The sequence below is a fragment of the Odontomachus brunneus genome, unplaced genomic scaffold, assembly GCF_010583005.1.
Source record: "Odontomachus brunneus isolate Ranch 3 - 2012 unplaced genomic scaffold, Obru_v1 Obru_scaffold_030, whole genome shotgun sequence".
Taxonomy (NCBI): domain Eukaryota; kingdom Metazoa; phylum Arthropoda; class Insecta; order Hymenoptera; family Formicidae; genus Odontomachus; species Odontomachus brunneus.
The window spans coordinates 815,265-832,955 of record NW_022639480.1 but is presented as its reverse complement, the minus strand read 5'-3'; the positions used below and the strand labels follow the sequence as shown (position 1 = coordinate 832,955).

At 39.0% G+C, this 17,691-nt stretch overlaps 1 protein-coding gene across 4 annotated transcripts in view; it reads left to right on the top strand.

The window, feature by feature from the left end:
* The first annotated feature begins 3,564 nt into the window (after positions 1-3,564).
* LOC116843145 (putative phosphatidate phosphatase) overlaps positions 3,565-17,691 on the top strand; it is a 32,941-nt gene continuing 18,814 nt past the window's right edge. For 3 of the 4 annotated variants that reach the window (XM_032813284.1, XM_032813282.1, XM_032813285.1), the window contains exons 1-2: positions 3,566-4,073; positions 16,377-16,528. In XM_032813284.1, coding sequence (XP_032669175.1) covers positions 4,010-4,073; positions 16,377-16,528 — 216 coding nt within the window. In that variant the 5' untranslated portion in view covers positions 3,566-4,009. Of the gene's footprint in view, positions 4,074-16,376; positions 16,529-17,691 lie in introns of all 4 variants that reach the window. The other variant, XM_032813286.1, reaches the window with a different exon arrangement.

Genomic DNA, 17,691 nt, shown 5'->3' with positions numbered 1-17,691 from the left:
TATATATATATATATATATATATATATATATATATATGTACATACATATATATATATATATGTGTGTGTGCGTATGTATGTATGTATGTATATATGTGTGTATGTGTGTGTGTATATAAGAGAGATCTCGAGATACGCTAATCGATCATATCACTGATTGCGACACGACTAACGCCCGCTTTTGTGAATACCAATTAAATCTTAAGTCGAAACTCTCTGTTCAGGCAAAGACTTGAATTAAGGTTTAAACGACGTTGGCAAAAACGAGCGTAGGTCGACCGTACATCATATTTACAATTACAACGAAATGTCGCGCAGTAAGGCCATTTATATAGAAAATAATTTAATGTATTTTTTCCGTTTTTTTTTTAACATGTGTTATACTAACAAAAATAACTTGTTAATTTTGGTATATAAAGGAAAAATCAGCGAAACAAGTTAGGACATATTTATATCAAGATTGTTAATACAAAGTACATGATACTTTGCTAGCACTGTTCATTGATAATAATGAATATTTACAGGAGATCACATATAATATAGTTAAATTATAATTTCTACTATAATCATTAAAAATTGACTATACATCAATAAAAAAATGTTTTGTTATTATTTTAAGTGAGAAACTCGCTTTACTGTAACTAACAAAAAATTGACTACCTGCGTTCGTTGAAGTTTTGTGTGAAATTTAAAAGAAATTGCATGCCTCGTGGCGCACGTTAAACGGTAACGCGTGAGAACTTCACCTGTGTAATATCGGCGATCACCTTCGCAAATTATAGTTGCGTGATTGTGTGCCGGGCGATATAATGACGACGGATTACACACAGCACTATGATTTACGCTCATGTTATTAATTTGTTGACTTCCGCTCGCGATTACTGCCGCTTCGATTCGTAAAGTGCGTTTTCTGCCGATATTAGCGAGAGGTGAGGGCGAGACCAGCTTCTTGGATGAACGCGATCACCGACGGACGGAGACTATCGTTACAATTGTAACGATAGATGTATTGTACATACGTATATATATACATATATATAGGAAGCGCACCAAGAGAGATGATACGCCGTAGACGTCCATCGCGGTTAACTTCTATCTCTTTATATTATACGGTAGTTTTATCATTGACGTCTCTAGACGTGCCCGATAAAGTGACGGGGAAATTGATGCATGCGTATTGTAGTAGCTATTCCCGCTAATTGCACATGTATGTATACAGGGTGTCCAATAAGACACAGAGGAGCCACGGTGTACATGTAAATTAGGTCAAATTAAACCAAAAATTCACCTACCATTTTGCGAAAAATCACGTAAAATTCTAAGCTATTAATCGAAGAAATTTCATGAATGATCGAAGTATCACATGGTAGATGAGCTATGATGACGGTCTATCGCTGTATGCTATCAAAAAAGATTGGCGTACAATTATGCATGATGATACACCAATCTTCTTTGATTAATAATTAAACATTTACGTGATTATTTGGAAAGTGACAGAAAACTTTTTTGTTCAGTTTGATTTAGTATACAAGCATACAGCAGCAGACGTCGCACTCATCTGCCGTATGGCTTGTGTACCAAGTTCTGAATTTGTATGGCGTGTAAACATTCACGAATCTTCTTTGATTATAACTCAAAATTTTACATGGTTGTCCACAAAATGGTAGAGAAATTGTTTATTCACTTTGACTTGATCTACTTATCGCGACTCCTCCATAAGTTCTCAGACACCCTGTATATATGTCTATGTGTGTGTGTGTATTTGCATACATATATACATAGACGGACGCGAAGGGGTAGCGACGGATGTACTTAACCATCGCCCGTTGATCCATGTGTAAACCGTGCGTTCCTTTTTAATTAAGACTAATGTTGTTGCAAGGATTTTTTAAGAAAACCGATTTTAATCATTCTCTTTTTAATAATTCGCAGAAGATAGACTTTCCCACGGGATTTGTTTAAAACTTTATCGAAGAAAAAGTGTCGCAGTCATTTTTGTCACCGGCGCTTTCAGAAATCACGATTGGAGAACATAATGGCAAATGACACGAGTCCAGCGTGAGGAAAGAGAAACGCACGGGTATCACACACGATCACGTCTACATCGGCAAGCCTAGACTGACTTCCATATGTATTATATACAACTATAAATAATCGCGTCGCTACATTGTTATTAGCTAGCAATAATAAATGCCGGGGATTCGCCAGCTGATTTGTTACGGTATGGTATGAGAGAGATGGTTAACAACGTATTTTAATTTACGTTGTGTGCTATTGTAAATTTATGTAATTATGTAATCGCCTCGTAGAACGAAATATAATATGGTCACGTTACGCACTGATGTGTAAATAACTTCATAAGCGCTCTCTCTCTCTCTCTCTCTCTCTCTTTTCTTTTTTTAACAACTTCTGTATCGCATCTGTGATCATCATTCCTTGATAGCGCGTTATTTCGCCCACAATTTATGACACTCGTCGACGGTCTAATGTGTTTTCCTCGCAAATAAGCTGTCGCGTTATAGCATGAATGAAGTTAGATTAGTGGTTAACACAGTGCACTTGTTTCTACTAAAAATATTTTTCTTCATCACCAAGTTACGGTTTCTTATCTACCTCGTCGCCGGGAAATCCTGGCTTATCCACAAGCCACCATCTACACGTGTTACAATGGCCGCCTTTGTTAGAACAGGACAGCAGTCAAGTTGATTATCTCTTTGCGATAAAATTAAATTGTTACGAGTTTTCTATGAGAAACATGTGTAGTTCATAAATAGGGAAAAATATGACTCTTACGAAAACGAATTTAATGCAGAAAAAACTGCAAATAAGAGCTTTGCGCCACAGTTATACACAGCGTATAAAAGTTATGCGCCAATAACCATTGATTCGTCACTCCTTTCCATATTGAATTCATGATATATTGTTGCAAATGTATTAAATGTCAAATATGCAGCATTATACTACGTGATAGACCGCACAGTGAGTTGCGAAACTGTTTAGACGCAAAGAAGTTGGGAGCTTTTATCAAACTATCAAAACTGAGAATCATTACCGACGGAATTATGCAATAATATAATTAAGAACACAACAATCATATTATATTATATGCGATATATTATATTATATTAATAATAATTAATAATAAAATTACTGGGCAAGAGTCCATTAATAATAACTATCAGCTTTAACAGTGAGCTCCCAACTTCGCTGTGTCTAAACTATTTGGACCCGCTATGTCGCAACAACAGAATAATTCGATAATCGCAAAGCGGCTCGCAAGAGCACTGCATTTTCCGACTCGAATCCGTTGAAAAAAGCAGAGCGGGCTTAAGAAGCAAAACAGTATTGCAAAGTCGCAATTTCATAACGTTTAACCGAAAATTTCGGCGACGCGCCCCGACACCCCGCGCATTCATATCTCGCGCGTCACACGCCATCGATAATCGCGCACGGCGAGAATTCACCCCGCGCCTATCTCGGCCTACTTCATCATCGTTATCACGTAATGGCGCGCGGCGCGGCGCGGGGCTGCTCCTTTTCGTGTTTACCGTTTCGTCATTCGCAAGTGTGATTGCGCGGCGACTGCTCGACACGCGCGAGCACGTGGGTCGCATAACGCGCGCTCCCGTATCGGAGGCGGACGCGTTCTCGCGCGATCTCGATTGGAACATTCGCCGCGTTTGACAGATCCGCGCGCGCGAGAGGGAAAAGACCAGGGCAGTTGCCGCGGAGTGGGGGAAGAGGCAACGTCAAAGCGCGTTGCGTCGCTCGCGACGGCAGTGAAGTTAGTCAACTGCGCGGCGTCACGCGAGGCGCTTCGCGGAGCCACGTGACGTACGCATAACGCTCGCGAACGTTACCGGCGCGCTGCACTCGTCGTCGCATCGTCCTCGAGCGAGACTCCCAGTCGTCGTCGTCGTCGTCAGCAGTCGTCATCGGCCGAGCGGGAGCACCTGCGGCATCGTCCACTTTTTCGCGAGTAACCAAGAGAACAAGTGCGGTTCCCACCATGGATCGATCGTCGAAATTGCTGCTGCGAAAGGTCATCGTGGACTTCCTCTTCCTGGCAGTCTGTGAGTACAATATCCATGCGATATTCGCGCGTCGCGAGCTGAGCTCGTGCGAAGCTTTCTTGTCGTTAAACTCGATCCCGAGCCAATAAACGTGACTGTGTCGTTGACATCGAGCGGCTGTCAGATTGACAAGCGAGGCGCCAAGAACGCGCGCGCGCGGCCTGTTTGATGTGCGGGAGCGCGCGAGAGGTTAACTTCGACAACAAATGGACAGGTGCGCGTCGTTCGTGTCAAATGCACGATGTTGTTGACGTTCTGTCGGTCGATGCTGCACTCGACAATACTCCGCGATCACTTCCGCGAATCGCTCCAGTAATCCTTTTGTGTATGTGTGTATATATGCGAGTTGTTTGCGTAGGAATGTGAAAGGAGAAGAGGATGGAGAGAGAAAAAGCGCGTAAACGTACGCGTCGAAATAACGCAGGATTTTCACGTACCGCTCTAGAACCGCGGATCTTGATGAAAGCTACGTTTAATTTGTATATGCGAGGTGGTTTCTAAAGAGAGTTACTTGATCACGTTTAGGGGAGAAAGCTTCTTTGCAACTGCTCGTGAATTGCAAAAACTCGTGAATTTCATCGGTATGTGCTCTTGATCTTGGCTTGATCTAGTAGCATGTATCAGGCAGATTCACAATTTTGCAATGGTTGCAAAGCAGCTTTCTCTGCTGAATGCAGCCAGCCATTGCCTCCGCGACATTACCCGAAAGTCTGTTCAGTGGAAGACATTTTCAAAATGGTGAACTTGAATGTTTATTCGATAAGCGGACCTGTATGATCGTATATTCGACTTAGATTCTTCCAAATCAGGTACTCGATCTTTGCAAACAGCGCGGTGTTTTGCGCAGAATTATTTGGAAAGTAATGAAATTCTCAATGGCAATCGTGCGCGAAGATGTTTACGGTGATTTCTTGAAATTTATGCGATCCTTTCCCCGCATGTATGCGGAATTTCCAAGAGAAAAGGAACAAAGGTGTATGAATAATTCATATTGCACGCAACACATATTGTAATTCATCGATAAAAACGATTACGATTTCCGAGTTGATTCTACACTCGAGACGCGATTGATGAATGGAAAAAACGACGAATCATCGTGGAAACATTCACTACTTGCGGAAATATTTCCTCATATGTTTTCGTATCCGAGCACATTGGTTTTATTTACAATTAGGTCACGATACCGAATACACGATACGAAATAGAAGCGGCGTGCGCTGCGCGCGACTCTCTCACGAGGAATCGCGAGTATCCCCAATGCTCTTGTCGTGCTCGGATTAATAACATTGCTAAATAGAAGCCGTGGAGAGCAAGATAACGCGCGCGCGAGCAAATAGAAACGACGAATCGCTATTCGATACGCCGTTTACTCGTCGGCAAAACGCGCGATCGCCTAAATACACGCGATTTCTTCCCGCGAGGTAAGCGCGCGTTTTTTGCATCGCGTTTATCGGTTCCCCGCACGATAACAATGTATAATGGCGCGTAACGCGTTACGGTATTTCGCAGGGCGCGTACATTGTAAACAGCGCGAGATAGAAGCAGCGTCGAGAGAGCTCGATCGATTTCATCTCGCCAGCGGGGTGACACAGTTTCCCCGATATGAACAGACGATACGACGCCTTTGTCTCGCGAATGACACATGTCGATATTTGGAAATCTCGTTAAATTTGCACGTCATAAAGAGAGAGAGAGAGAGAGAGAGAGAGAGAGAGAGAGAGAGAGAGAGAGGGAGAAACAGAAATAGACAGAGAGAGAACTCATGTGAGAATTCGCATTGTCTTCTAAAGTTGGACAGTGAAAACATCAGGTTTGCTCTGTAGAACATTTAAAAACATTTTTGGGACATCTTATACTTAATTTCATTTTTAATATCACGTCATACACACCTTTGTATATTTGTATACATCTTGCAAGATAACAAAATGCGACTTTTTTTATCAAATTATCTTTTTTTATCGAATTATCTTTCGATTAATTCGCTTATCAAACCGATACATTCCGATATTTTTTATGATATGACGACGATCCCCTCCCCCTCGAGGATAAAACCAGAACAATATTTAGAATAGGATTAACTTGTTCTTTCTTTTACCGCGATACCCACATTGCAAGAAAATTGTATGAAACCGCGAAATGTATGACGAGATGTGAGAAATTACCGCTTACATAACACACACTTTAAAATTCGTGTCTTTTGACTTTATAAACGCGTTTTTTAAAAACGAGCTCGTTAATTCTTCTCCTGTGACGAGTCGCAGCTATTATTATACACGAGGCTCTGTTAAATCATTGTTTCGTTGCAAACACGTAATTCCGACGCAATGCTCGGTTAGCTAACTATTTACCATTACTCATCGTATATGTACATCGATGTTTTCATTTAATGGAGATCTCAAGTCGATATTTTAGTCTTATTTTTGATCTGAACTTTTTAATATCTGTATATTCTGAAGAATCAGTGTATGTTTAATACATAACTAATACATAACTTTAATACAAAACTATAGTTCTACTTAGCGTCTCTAACTGATAGAAAATTCTCAAAATACCACTTGTAGATTCTAGAAAGTACCTTTCGACAATGTTAGTGAAGAAAAAATATTTAGGAAATAAAAAATGTTTATTTGACGGGCACTAATAACATATATTTACTTGTAACTATATTTGTATAAAATATTTTTCAGGTAAAAAAATAAACATTTTTTGAGAACCTTAGTTTTAGAGAGTTTTAATTTTTTATTGTTTATTCTATTTAAATAAAAGAATTTAGATTTAAGTAAATGTGTTATTTTTTGGTACTCACCGAATAAATATTTTCTTATCTTTTAGATACTTTCTCTCTTAATGTAGGTTAAGTAGAATCAAAAGAGATTTATATAAACTTCAGAATATCAAAGTAGCTAAATGGCATATTAATGTCGAAAGTGAGATAAAAATTTCGATTCAAGATTACTTTATTGTTGGTGTAAAAGATTTGTCATTTATCTATAAAACTCAAGAGATAAATGACAAAAGATTTGTCATTTATCTATTAAACTCTCTTTGAAGTTTGGGTATCAGAAAGGAAATAGGAAGTTCTCATTAAATCCAAAAAAAATACCGACTCAACGTTGTCCATTTTTCGGAAAAAAATCATCAATTGTTCGAGATTGGACAATTTCGTTTCTCTATTTTATTCGACAAATCTTTCACACAATCTAATACCTCAAAATTGAGTACCTGCAACTCGACTCGATCTTTTCTTCTGGTGCGACCGTTAAGAGCATGACTCGCGGCACGGAAAAGATCGCGCCTCGTGATTCTCACGCTTACGCACAGGTATAAATAAATGTGTACGGTGAGCGATCCCCGAACAAGTCGCTCGTCCGTCGTTGATCTATCTCGATGGGAAGACCTTGACTATATAGCCCGCCACTCCGCCGGAGATTAATAAATTCTTACGAGGCAGGCAGGCAGACACCGGGGCGCGGGGAATAGGTGGGTGGGTGGGTGAGAGTCTGGACCGACGTGGCCGTCGGTCTGCTTAGAATCAATTCGGGGCCGAGGTCGTTATCCTTGGCCGGCGGCCGACGTTACGCGAACACCGCCATTTTTCGCGAGTCCGATTTAATAATCGGGCCTTTTCAGTGTTCGTTAACGAACACGCCAACCCGACCCCTCGAGTCGGGCGAGCCGAGACGGAGAGAGGGCCTGTGAAAAGGCCTGAACCTGCGACACTAGTTCGCCGAGTAACGAGCGTGTCGGCCCATTCACGAGATCAGCGAAGATTAGACGGCTGCGAGAGAATCGCAGCTCCGCCCTGATGAATATACATAAGTCTATTAAATTAGACTCCCCCTTATCCCGCCATCTCTAAGCCTTCTCTTTGACCGGGTATATCGTTTCAATTATCGACTGCCCACGCGCGCGCGCGCGCGCGAAGAATTGATAATCTTTTCGGGATAATCGCTCTCCCTCTCTCTCTTTTCACTTCTCCCCCCTCTCCCTTGCCACTGTCTCTCTCGTTGATCGGCTCGAGAATTTATGGTGTTTGTATTTCGCAATGCACCTCTCGTACGGATCGCAATTTTGTCCAGGCAGATTTATGCGGGCGATTGTCCGCGCATGATATATAGCAAACAAGAAATAAACGTGTCTCTCTCTCTCTCTCTCTCTCTCTCTCTCTCTCTCTCTCATATACACATATAAGTAGCGCATTCTTCGAGAGCGCTCTCGAGAGTGTCGATTTTTCGTTAACGACCGTTTCGTCGCTACCGTTTTCAGCGTGTTGCATAATGATAGAGACGACAGGAGCGATGAGAGTGATGGCGAGTAATTAAGTTCGCTGAGATAAACCGTGAACGCGTGAAGCCTGTTTATTTAACATCGTAAATTAAAGCATGCGACGCTGCGTTCCTTATTAAGGACGATGGGTTTTGCATTCCCCTGTCGTTACCGCCAATGAGAGAAAAAGACGTTTTCGTAGATAACTTTCTAGCTACTGGCAGAGTTTTGTGTCTCTAACTTTTGCGTGCGAATGACTATCTTATGCGGATTTGTACAAATTTTGTGCAATATTAGATTCTTAGAAGTTGCATAACTACGATTTCGAGTGGCAAAAGTGACGGTTTCACAACTCTACGACTGAATATCGATATACAAGACCGTAGAATACGTACACACCGTGTGTCGACACACGGTTATCTGAAATATTTAAATTATGGCCGTGACGTGCTGCACATCAATGTCAAGTATTCGGAATACCGCCTTGACAATCAAGCTTCGAAGGAAACGTATTAATAATATATAAGAGTCGTTGGATACGAGTCTGTCGACACAGGATAGACACCGGACAGTTTCTACGTCCGCATGCCTAGCCATTATTTTAAATTGCGAGCATTACTCGTGTGTGTGCGTGTGTGTATGTGTGTGTATTCAGATGTTACTAATCAACCGATATGAAGATATGAAGTGTTATAGATAATTCACAAATAAGCAAATACTCAAGATCGCCGATAACTGCACGAAAAAAAATAATTTGCTGCAGCAGCAAATTAATTTGCTACTTATGGACAGTTAAATATAATTGCAACAATAGACTTTATTTTATTTTGTGAGCACTGTTTTGCCACACTGAGAGAAAAATTATATTAAAATCAACAAATATTTCTTTGAAATATTAACCATTAACATATTTACTTAAATCTACATTTTCTTTATTTAAATCAAATATTGTTTATCTGTTAGCTACTTTTTCTTTGCTGCAGGAAAACTATTTTCTTGCTATGATAACAAGAAAGTCTGCTCCTACAACAAGATAAGCGGCTAACGTAACAAATTTGTTACAGATGAACTAAATATAATTTACTACGTTTTAACTACGTTTTTTGTTGCAGGAGCAGATTTTCTTGTTATCATAGCAAGGAAATTGGCTCCTGCAGCAAAGAAAAAGTGGCTAATACAGCAAATTATATTTAGTTGTCCACATGTAGCAGATCTTTTTTTTCCGTGCGTGTATTCCGTGCGTTCCGTGTAAAGAAGTAGAGTAGTTAGTACAGTAGTTTAGTGTCGCATCAGGATATTTCGGATAATTGGAATATCATCTGAATTTTTTAAAAAAGAAACAAAAATTGTACAGATTCTGGATATTCAGGCTCTGGATTTCGGACAAGGTAAAATTAGTAATGCCTGCATATTTTGCTAACACTGGTATTTAACTCTGGACATTTTTATGGTTTTGCTTGTTAAATATAAATATTTAAACTTTCAGCGTAGAATATTTTTTTCTCTACATCGAAAGTTTAAATATTCGCATTTCAACACCGAGATAACGAAAATGTCCAGAGTTAGGCAACAGTGTTATTAGTATGCTGACATTGGTGCTTTTATCCTGCCCGAAATATACTCAGAACCTGAACAATCTTTTCCTTCTTTTAGATTCAGATAAAATAATACCGGTTAGTACCCGAAATAACCTGATGCTTGACTGCTATCTACTTTCCTCCTTGTAATCCCACAATCTAGTCGATATTTCGCTTCCATTTAATAGATACTGTATTTCGCTGATAGCCATTCGGAATCTCTTTTTTCTGTTGCGATCCAAAGTATAATATGGTATCTTTAAGCAGAATTCGATTATATCTGTTAATCGAAAGATATTATCGAATCACTCCGTCGGCGTATAGTAAAGAGAGCTTACGTATCGGTTGCCTGTTGAGTCACCGATCAGATGACGACGTACAAATTCGCGATGATGACGAAACGCGATACACGTGTACAACAAATAGATGTCAAGGCGCCTCTAAACTCGTTACACCGATACAGTGCGCATACTTGATCGCACGTCACGATTATTACACGGAAAACTTTTCGTTGTGTGTGCCTGTTATCAGTGGTGTACTCAATAATCAGTAGATTCTTTCGTTTCGTCCGTGTGATAACAGTCCATGGTCAAGTTTACGCTCCTTCAACTACACCTCGAGTATCCGTAATCACTATCGTGTACCTTTTCGTCGACACGTCGTTTTGTGTCAATTTTACACTTGAGTTTTACACTTGTTTCAATTTTTATACTTTTACAGGATGAGTCTGATTAAAAGTTCACCTCAAATACCTTAAAATTATAGCAGATTATACATTGAGAGAAAAATTATTTTAAAATCAACAAATATTTCTCCTTGATGGATGCCATTAACATATTTACTTAAATCTACATTCTCTTATATTTAAACCAAATATTGTTTATTTAAATCAGGTAAGCAATATTTGATTTAAATAAAGAGATTTAAGTAAATATGTTAATGGCACCCATCAAAGAAATATTTGTTGATTTTAATATAATTTTTCTCTCAGTGTGGTAAAACAGTGCTCACAAAATGAGATGAGATTGTTGCAAAAACTTTGAACAAAATTCCGTCGCACTTTGTAGATTCATTGATGCCTCAGTGTTCAAATATTTTTAATATCGCTGATCGACTTCTTCTGTCACTCACAAAAGTATTCAGATAAGATTGTCGAGGTGAATGATTCACGAAATATCTTATAGCTTGTGCTGAGAAGTATCAAAATAAAATGAAAAATACTTCGGAAGAGGTATTCAATTTTCAACCATTTTATCTCGGTACTGTTGCACGCATAATTATCATATAAATCATTGATTTATATTAGAAAAATCATATGATGGTAAAGAATTTAAGATAGCCTACATATCTCCACTTACAAAAAAAAATCATTGTCTCTACATTACATCTCCTTCAAAATCATAAAACTTTTTTAGGCATTAATTTTTTTGCTGCTCGAAATATCGGAATATTTTAGGTGACCTTTGTATCTGACTCACTGTATGTAAATTTTTTTTCAACATCTACTGTTAAGCCCTGAAATATACGTCGATTTCCGCGTCGCGCCTCGGGATTGAAGTTTTTAATTATCCGCATACCTCCACTTACAAAAAAAATCATTGTCATTACGTCTCCTTGAAAATTATCACGGAAAAAAAAGATCTGCTACATATGGACAACTAACGTAATTTGCTGTATTAGCCACTTTTTCTTCAGGAGTCAATTTCTTTGCTATGATAACAAGAAAATCTGTTCCTGCAACAAAAAAGTAGCTAAAGCAGTAAATTATGTTTAGTTGTCCATCTGTAGCAAATTCGCTACGTTAACCACTTTTCCTGTCGTAGGAGCAGACTTTCTTATTATCATAGCAAGAAAATAGGTTCCTGTAGCAAAGAAAAAGTAGCTAATACAGCGAATTTAACTGTCCATAAGTAGCAAATTAGTCTGCAGCAAATTATTTTTTTTCCGTGATAAAATTTTTCCAGGCACTATTTTTTTTATTGCTCAATATCGGAATATTTGAGGTGACCTTTGTATCTGACTCGCTGTAAGTAAATTTTTTCTCAACATCTCCTGTATAGCCCTGAAATATCGTCGATTTCCGCGTCCTACACGTCGCGCCTCGAGATTGAGGTTTTTAATTATCCGCAGAGTTTCTCCATAGTCCCTCCGGTCATGAATGTTCACTTTGTATGCCTCGTCGAATAAAGTCCTTGGCCCTTTTCCGTCACTGCGTGAGCGACGTTTTGCGCTTGACAACGTAATAATATTATTATTCGTTTTCATTACGTAACGCGCCCGCGACAGAAGTGCAAGACGCGATGAGCCGTAAATGGGTCGCGAATTTCTTGCGCACTTCATTTCGCACTTGACCCTTTCCTTCGCCGGAGAGCTCACGGTCGAAGTCGCTGGCTGCTGCTCGCGCTGATGAATTTATGAAATATTTATTATCGCGGCAGCCGTTGGCGCACGATCAAGCGATTACTTCGAGTTAAAAGCGATTCAAAGCACGAACTTGTTTTAAATATCGACGGCGGCGGACGTACTTCGAGAAACGGCTAATTCGTAAGGCTTCGTCTACAACAAGCTTGGAGCGAGAAGTAAGGGCAGGAGTCAGAAGTAAAAATAATCTATTTCGCTTACGTCTATACTCGAGTTCTCTTTGCGCCAAAAGTCTTTCTGTCAAGAATAAATACTTTAAATAATAATTTTAAAGTTATTTTAATAATAATTTTAGTTACTTTAAATAATAATTTAATAAGAAATACTTTTGGTGTATGGAAGCTATAGTTTAGATGTGCACTGCCCGTCAAAAACTTCCAGATACCTATAAAATAGGCGAAAATAAAAGAGAAACGAGAGAAATATACTAAGCTAATCTATATTTTATTCAATATCCTCTAAAGTACATGTTTCAATTACACATTGAACAAAAATATTGAATGAAAATATATTCTAACTATCATAAATTCCAACCAGAACTTAAACTTCTCTTCAAAGGGAACCAATTGGACCGTGAAGTGTGTAAGAATTATCCGTCATATGTTTCAACATTGTGGGAAGTTCTTCAAAAGGCCTGGGATAATATTTCGAAAGATTATTTGGAAAGAATCTTGTAGAACGCATGCCAAGACTGATCGATGCTGTGATCAAGGCAAAAGGCGGATTCTTTGAAGAGAAGACAGTTTAAGTTCTTGATGGAGTTTATAATACTTAGAATATGTTTTTGTTCAATATTTTTGTTCAATGTGTTATTGAAATATCTACTTTAAAAAGTATTTAATAAAATGTAGATTAGTTTAATATTTCTCTCGTTTCTCTTTTATTTTCTTCTATTTTATAAGTGTACGAAAACTTTTGACGGGTAGTGTATATATAAGTGAAATAAATTAGTTTGATGACTCCTACTCTTACTTTTTATATGCTAAACTTACTCCACGTATTGTGGACGAAGCTTAAGAATCGATGAGATCGTCAATTAGCGTATGGCAGTTCCCTTTTCTTTTTTTTTTCATCGTCCCAACAGTTATACCGCCTGATTTGTTGTTCCCGCGAGTCGCGACGTGAATAGATACCGCGGCATTCACGAGCAAATATATTTTCGGCTGTTGACTCACATTGGGAATTGACATATTCGCAATATTGAACAGATCTATCTATATCTATCCGCGTTAATAATTCATGAAATTGCAAAATTAACTCCGCTGTAGGGGGAGCAGCGAGAAGCAGAAGGAAAGAGAAGAAAAGGGAAGGCAAACCGACGCGAGATCTCGATGTCGCCGCGCAACGTTCTCCCCACGTCGTAATCGCGGTCGCAATTTTTCGGGGGCGCAATTTGGCTTGCAAAACACACTCGGGCGACGGACTACATAAATAATAAGCGGGTGCGCAATCGCGCGACCTGTTACAGCCCACCGTGGTATTACCTCGTTTCGATGAAAACAGCGTCGCGATTATCTCAACTACCGGTCAGTCTCTCGCCGTGACTTTCAGGTACCAACAGCAGCAGCAGCAATGGTGTGTAACACGCACACACACACACACACACACACACACACACACGCGCGCGCGCGGTTGTAAATAAATTCCCGCCGACAGGTGGTCCATAATTTTCCCCGACGATTTTCCGCCTCGCGACGTTAATGTATGCGCTGACAGGTGAGCTGCAAAGTGTAAAAACGAACAAATGCTATCTCGTTTGGAAAAACACGCCCGATAATTAGGCGACGCGCAACTCTCGCTTTAACGAGCCCTAACGGTGCCTCTAATGCTGCAATTCGCGATCAACAAAGTCTGTCCTCTTGCGCGTTGTTGACGGAGAGTTATCGCGATGTTTTTCCAATTTTTTCGTCTATACCTTATATTAAACCGTATATTCTTATCCTAATACGTACTATACGTACCTAATACTATATACGCAAAAAAATGACTTAGTGATATCAGCTAAACCGCGGTAGCTGATTCAAACTTAGTCAGAAGGCTAATCGTTTAGCTGTCACTGCTAAGAATTGGCTATGATAGCTAAAATGCAATAAATTGCTATGAAATACAAATATATTAGATGACATTAAAAATGCACATTATTTCAAATAGCTAAGAAAATGGCAGTTATTCCTAAATTTCTTATCGTATGCATATATTAAAGAAGTTTGCCGCACAGCTATAATCATTTGTTTCTAGCAGCTAATATTTCTCGCTGTAGCGCCTAAGTTTAAACAGCGAATAAATTTAGCTTCGATAGTATCGACATTAGTTGTCCCTATTTCAGTGACACATCTTATTTGCCACAGCTATTTTTTAGCTCTGGAAGCTAGTTCTTTCTTTGCGTGTATTATTTTACGTATATTCTTATCCTAACATCGCAACTGTTACTGTCTACAAATCACAAATATCAGAATTTAAATTTCCACACGGAAAAAATGTTTGGTTGAATTAATCAAATATCTGGTCGAATAATTCTGAACGATTCAGAAACTCCGATTGAAGTAACCCGAATTCTTAAAGTCAACTAAAAATCTTGTTAACTTAAATATAGAATTCGGGTTACTTTAATCGGAATTTCTGGATCGTTCATATTCGACCAGATATTTGGTTAATTCAACCAAACCTTTTTTCCATACACTCTTTAACTTATCACTGTACAGTGATTCATTACTTTACTCTCAATCCGCTGCTAACTTACATTATGCTGACTTACATACTTACATACTTACTGTTTACCCATTAACTATAACATCTTTTAATTATCACAACTTTGTTATTATTTAAAATGAATCAGTGAAACATCACTGAAAACAGTGAATATACACTGATTTGCGGTTGTGAGTGTTGCCATTGAAAGTTGCTCAATGCTATACTTATAACTGATATCAGTGACTTTCACTGATTCACTTCAAGAGAGTATATGCAAAAAATGAACTAGCTTCCAGAACTAAAAAATAGCTGTGGCAGATAAGATGTGTCACTGAAATAGGGACAGCTAATGTCGATACTAGCTAAATTTATTCGCTGTTAAACTTAGGCGCTACAGCGAGAAATATTAACTGCTAGAAACAAATGACTGTAATAAATGATTGTAGCTGTACGGCAAACTTCTTTAATATATGCATACGATAAGAAATTTAGAAACTGCCATTTTCTTAGCTACTTGAAATAATGTGCATTTTTAATGTCACCTAATATATTTGTATTTCATAGCGAATGCATCTTAGCTGTCATAGCCAATTCTTAACAGTAACAGCTACTACTTAACAGTAAAAGCTAATTAGCCTTTTGACTAAGTTTAAATCAGCTACCGCGGTTTAGTTGATATTACTAAATCATTTTTTTGCGTATACTCTCTTCCTTACAAATCTTACAAATAGTTTATATGGAAATTCTGTCTCTATCGTTTTTTTGCATCGATTAAATGCAAAACGTATGCGATATCCCAAAGTTTGCTGGTTATTGGTCGCAGTTAATTTTTTGTATAAATAATCTTTGCGACTGTAAGACTACTTTTTTTTTAGTGTATGATTAATCTGCTCCAATCTCACCCTACATGTAGTTGCGAGAACAATATCCGGAGATTGCAGAAATTACGATAATATCCCCGTAACGATAATCATAGCCATGATTACTATAATTATGTCTGTTACGATAATTATAGCTGATAAACTAGCTAGCTCTATTTATTTGCCTCGTTTATTTGGCATGATCGCCCGATCGTGACACTCGCGTGCAATTTCAGTCGTGAACTTTTACGAAGATCTTGCAACTCACTGGCGGTTATCGAAATATCAATAGCAAATTATCAATAGCATATTCTTTGGTAAAGTCGAGACATTATTGTGCAGCGCGATCTCTGCGATTAGCGTAATGAATTGCACGTTAATACGAAGCCCGGCGAGACGCCTGATCGCCGATTGGTCCCGATCGGGGAGATCGAGCGATAACGCAGATCGTGCGATCGGTACAAACCTAACGAGTTTGTTTGTTTCAGTGGGTATCTCGGTGCTAATGTTCTTCCTGTTCGGCAAACCGTACAAACGTGGCTTTTTCTGCAACGATGAGTCACTGTATCACCCGTATCACGGCTCCACGGTCACCAGTCCGATGCTGTATGTCGTCGGCATTTTCCTTCCAGTATTCTCGGTGAGTCACCTCGCGTACACACGGGATGTTTCGATTTACCGCGGGAAATCGTGTGACAATTCACGAGCCGCTCAAGGAGCGTCCAATCTCTCATCTCTCACGACGAGCGCGCTTTGATTCGGATCTCGTCGCGAAATGTCAGGGAAATCAGTAACAGATGCTCCCGTGCGAGCGACCGCGCGATGATTTGAAGGTCTTGTCGCGTGCCGCCGCTTTTCAGGCTCTTCCCCCTCGCCCTCTGAGAGGGTGGGATGAGAATAAGGTGGCGTCTAAGAATACTCGTGTCGCCCACTGTCTGTCGAGCATATGTGGACGTAGGCCGAGGAAGGGAGAGTGGTTGATGGATTGATTGATTGATTGATTGATTGATTGATGCGTCTGTTATCGCTCTAGAGCCGTGATCCTCTAAGAGCGTTACGAGAAGATACATAGTGCAAAGGAAGAAGAAAGAAGTTGGAAAAACATAGCTTTAAGATGTTCAAGCGAATGCGTTTAGACGCCGCGGATTAAGTGGTCGGTCTTTGCAAGTGTTTGCGCTTGATTTCTCTCAGTAAGATAAGTATTCCAGTATTTGCTGTCTACTGTAGGGAATATAACTGCAATACACACGGAGGAAATATTGTAGGAGAAAGTAAAATAATATATCTTTTTACAATATTCTTTGTAAAGCTGCAATTTAATGTAACAATCATTCTTGCATAATTATGGTTAATCATAATACAAATCACAACAAAAGTTTGAAGATCTACCCGAATATATGATATAAAAAACGTTCAAGTAATTGCAATAATTTTGTAACAAAAGTCAAACTTGCATAATAACATTTTTTTGATGAATATATCTTATGTATTATAAATACATGTATATGTAATTTTTGTCAATTCTTTATGGATCTCCAAAATTACAAAAATTCTGTTGTAATTTTTACTACAATATTTTCTGCGTGTGGAATCTAATCGCACATACGTAAAGTTTTTGTTCGAAAATTGTTGGTGTCGCCGAATTCTTTTTATAGAGAGAAAGAGAGTGAGGAAGAAGCATTATTTTCGGGCGCTCTGAGTCATATCCTCAAGTTTCGGGGCTCGTGGGAATTGATTTTTTTTCCGGTATCTGGAAGTGGTACACGTGGTCGTGTACATCGGTCAAATATTGTTACCAAACCT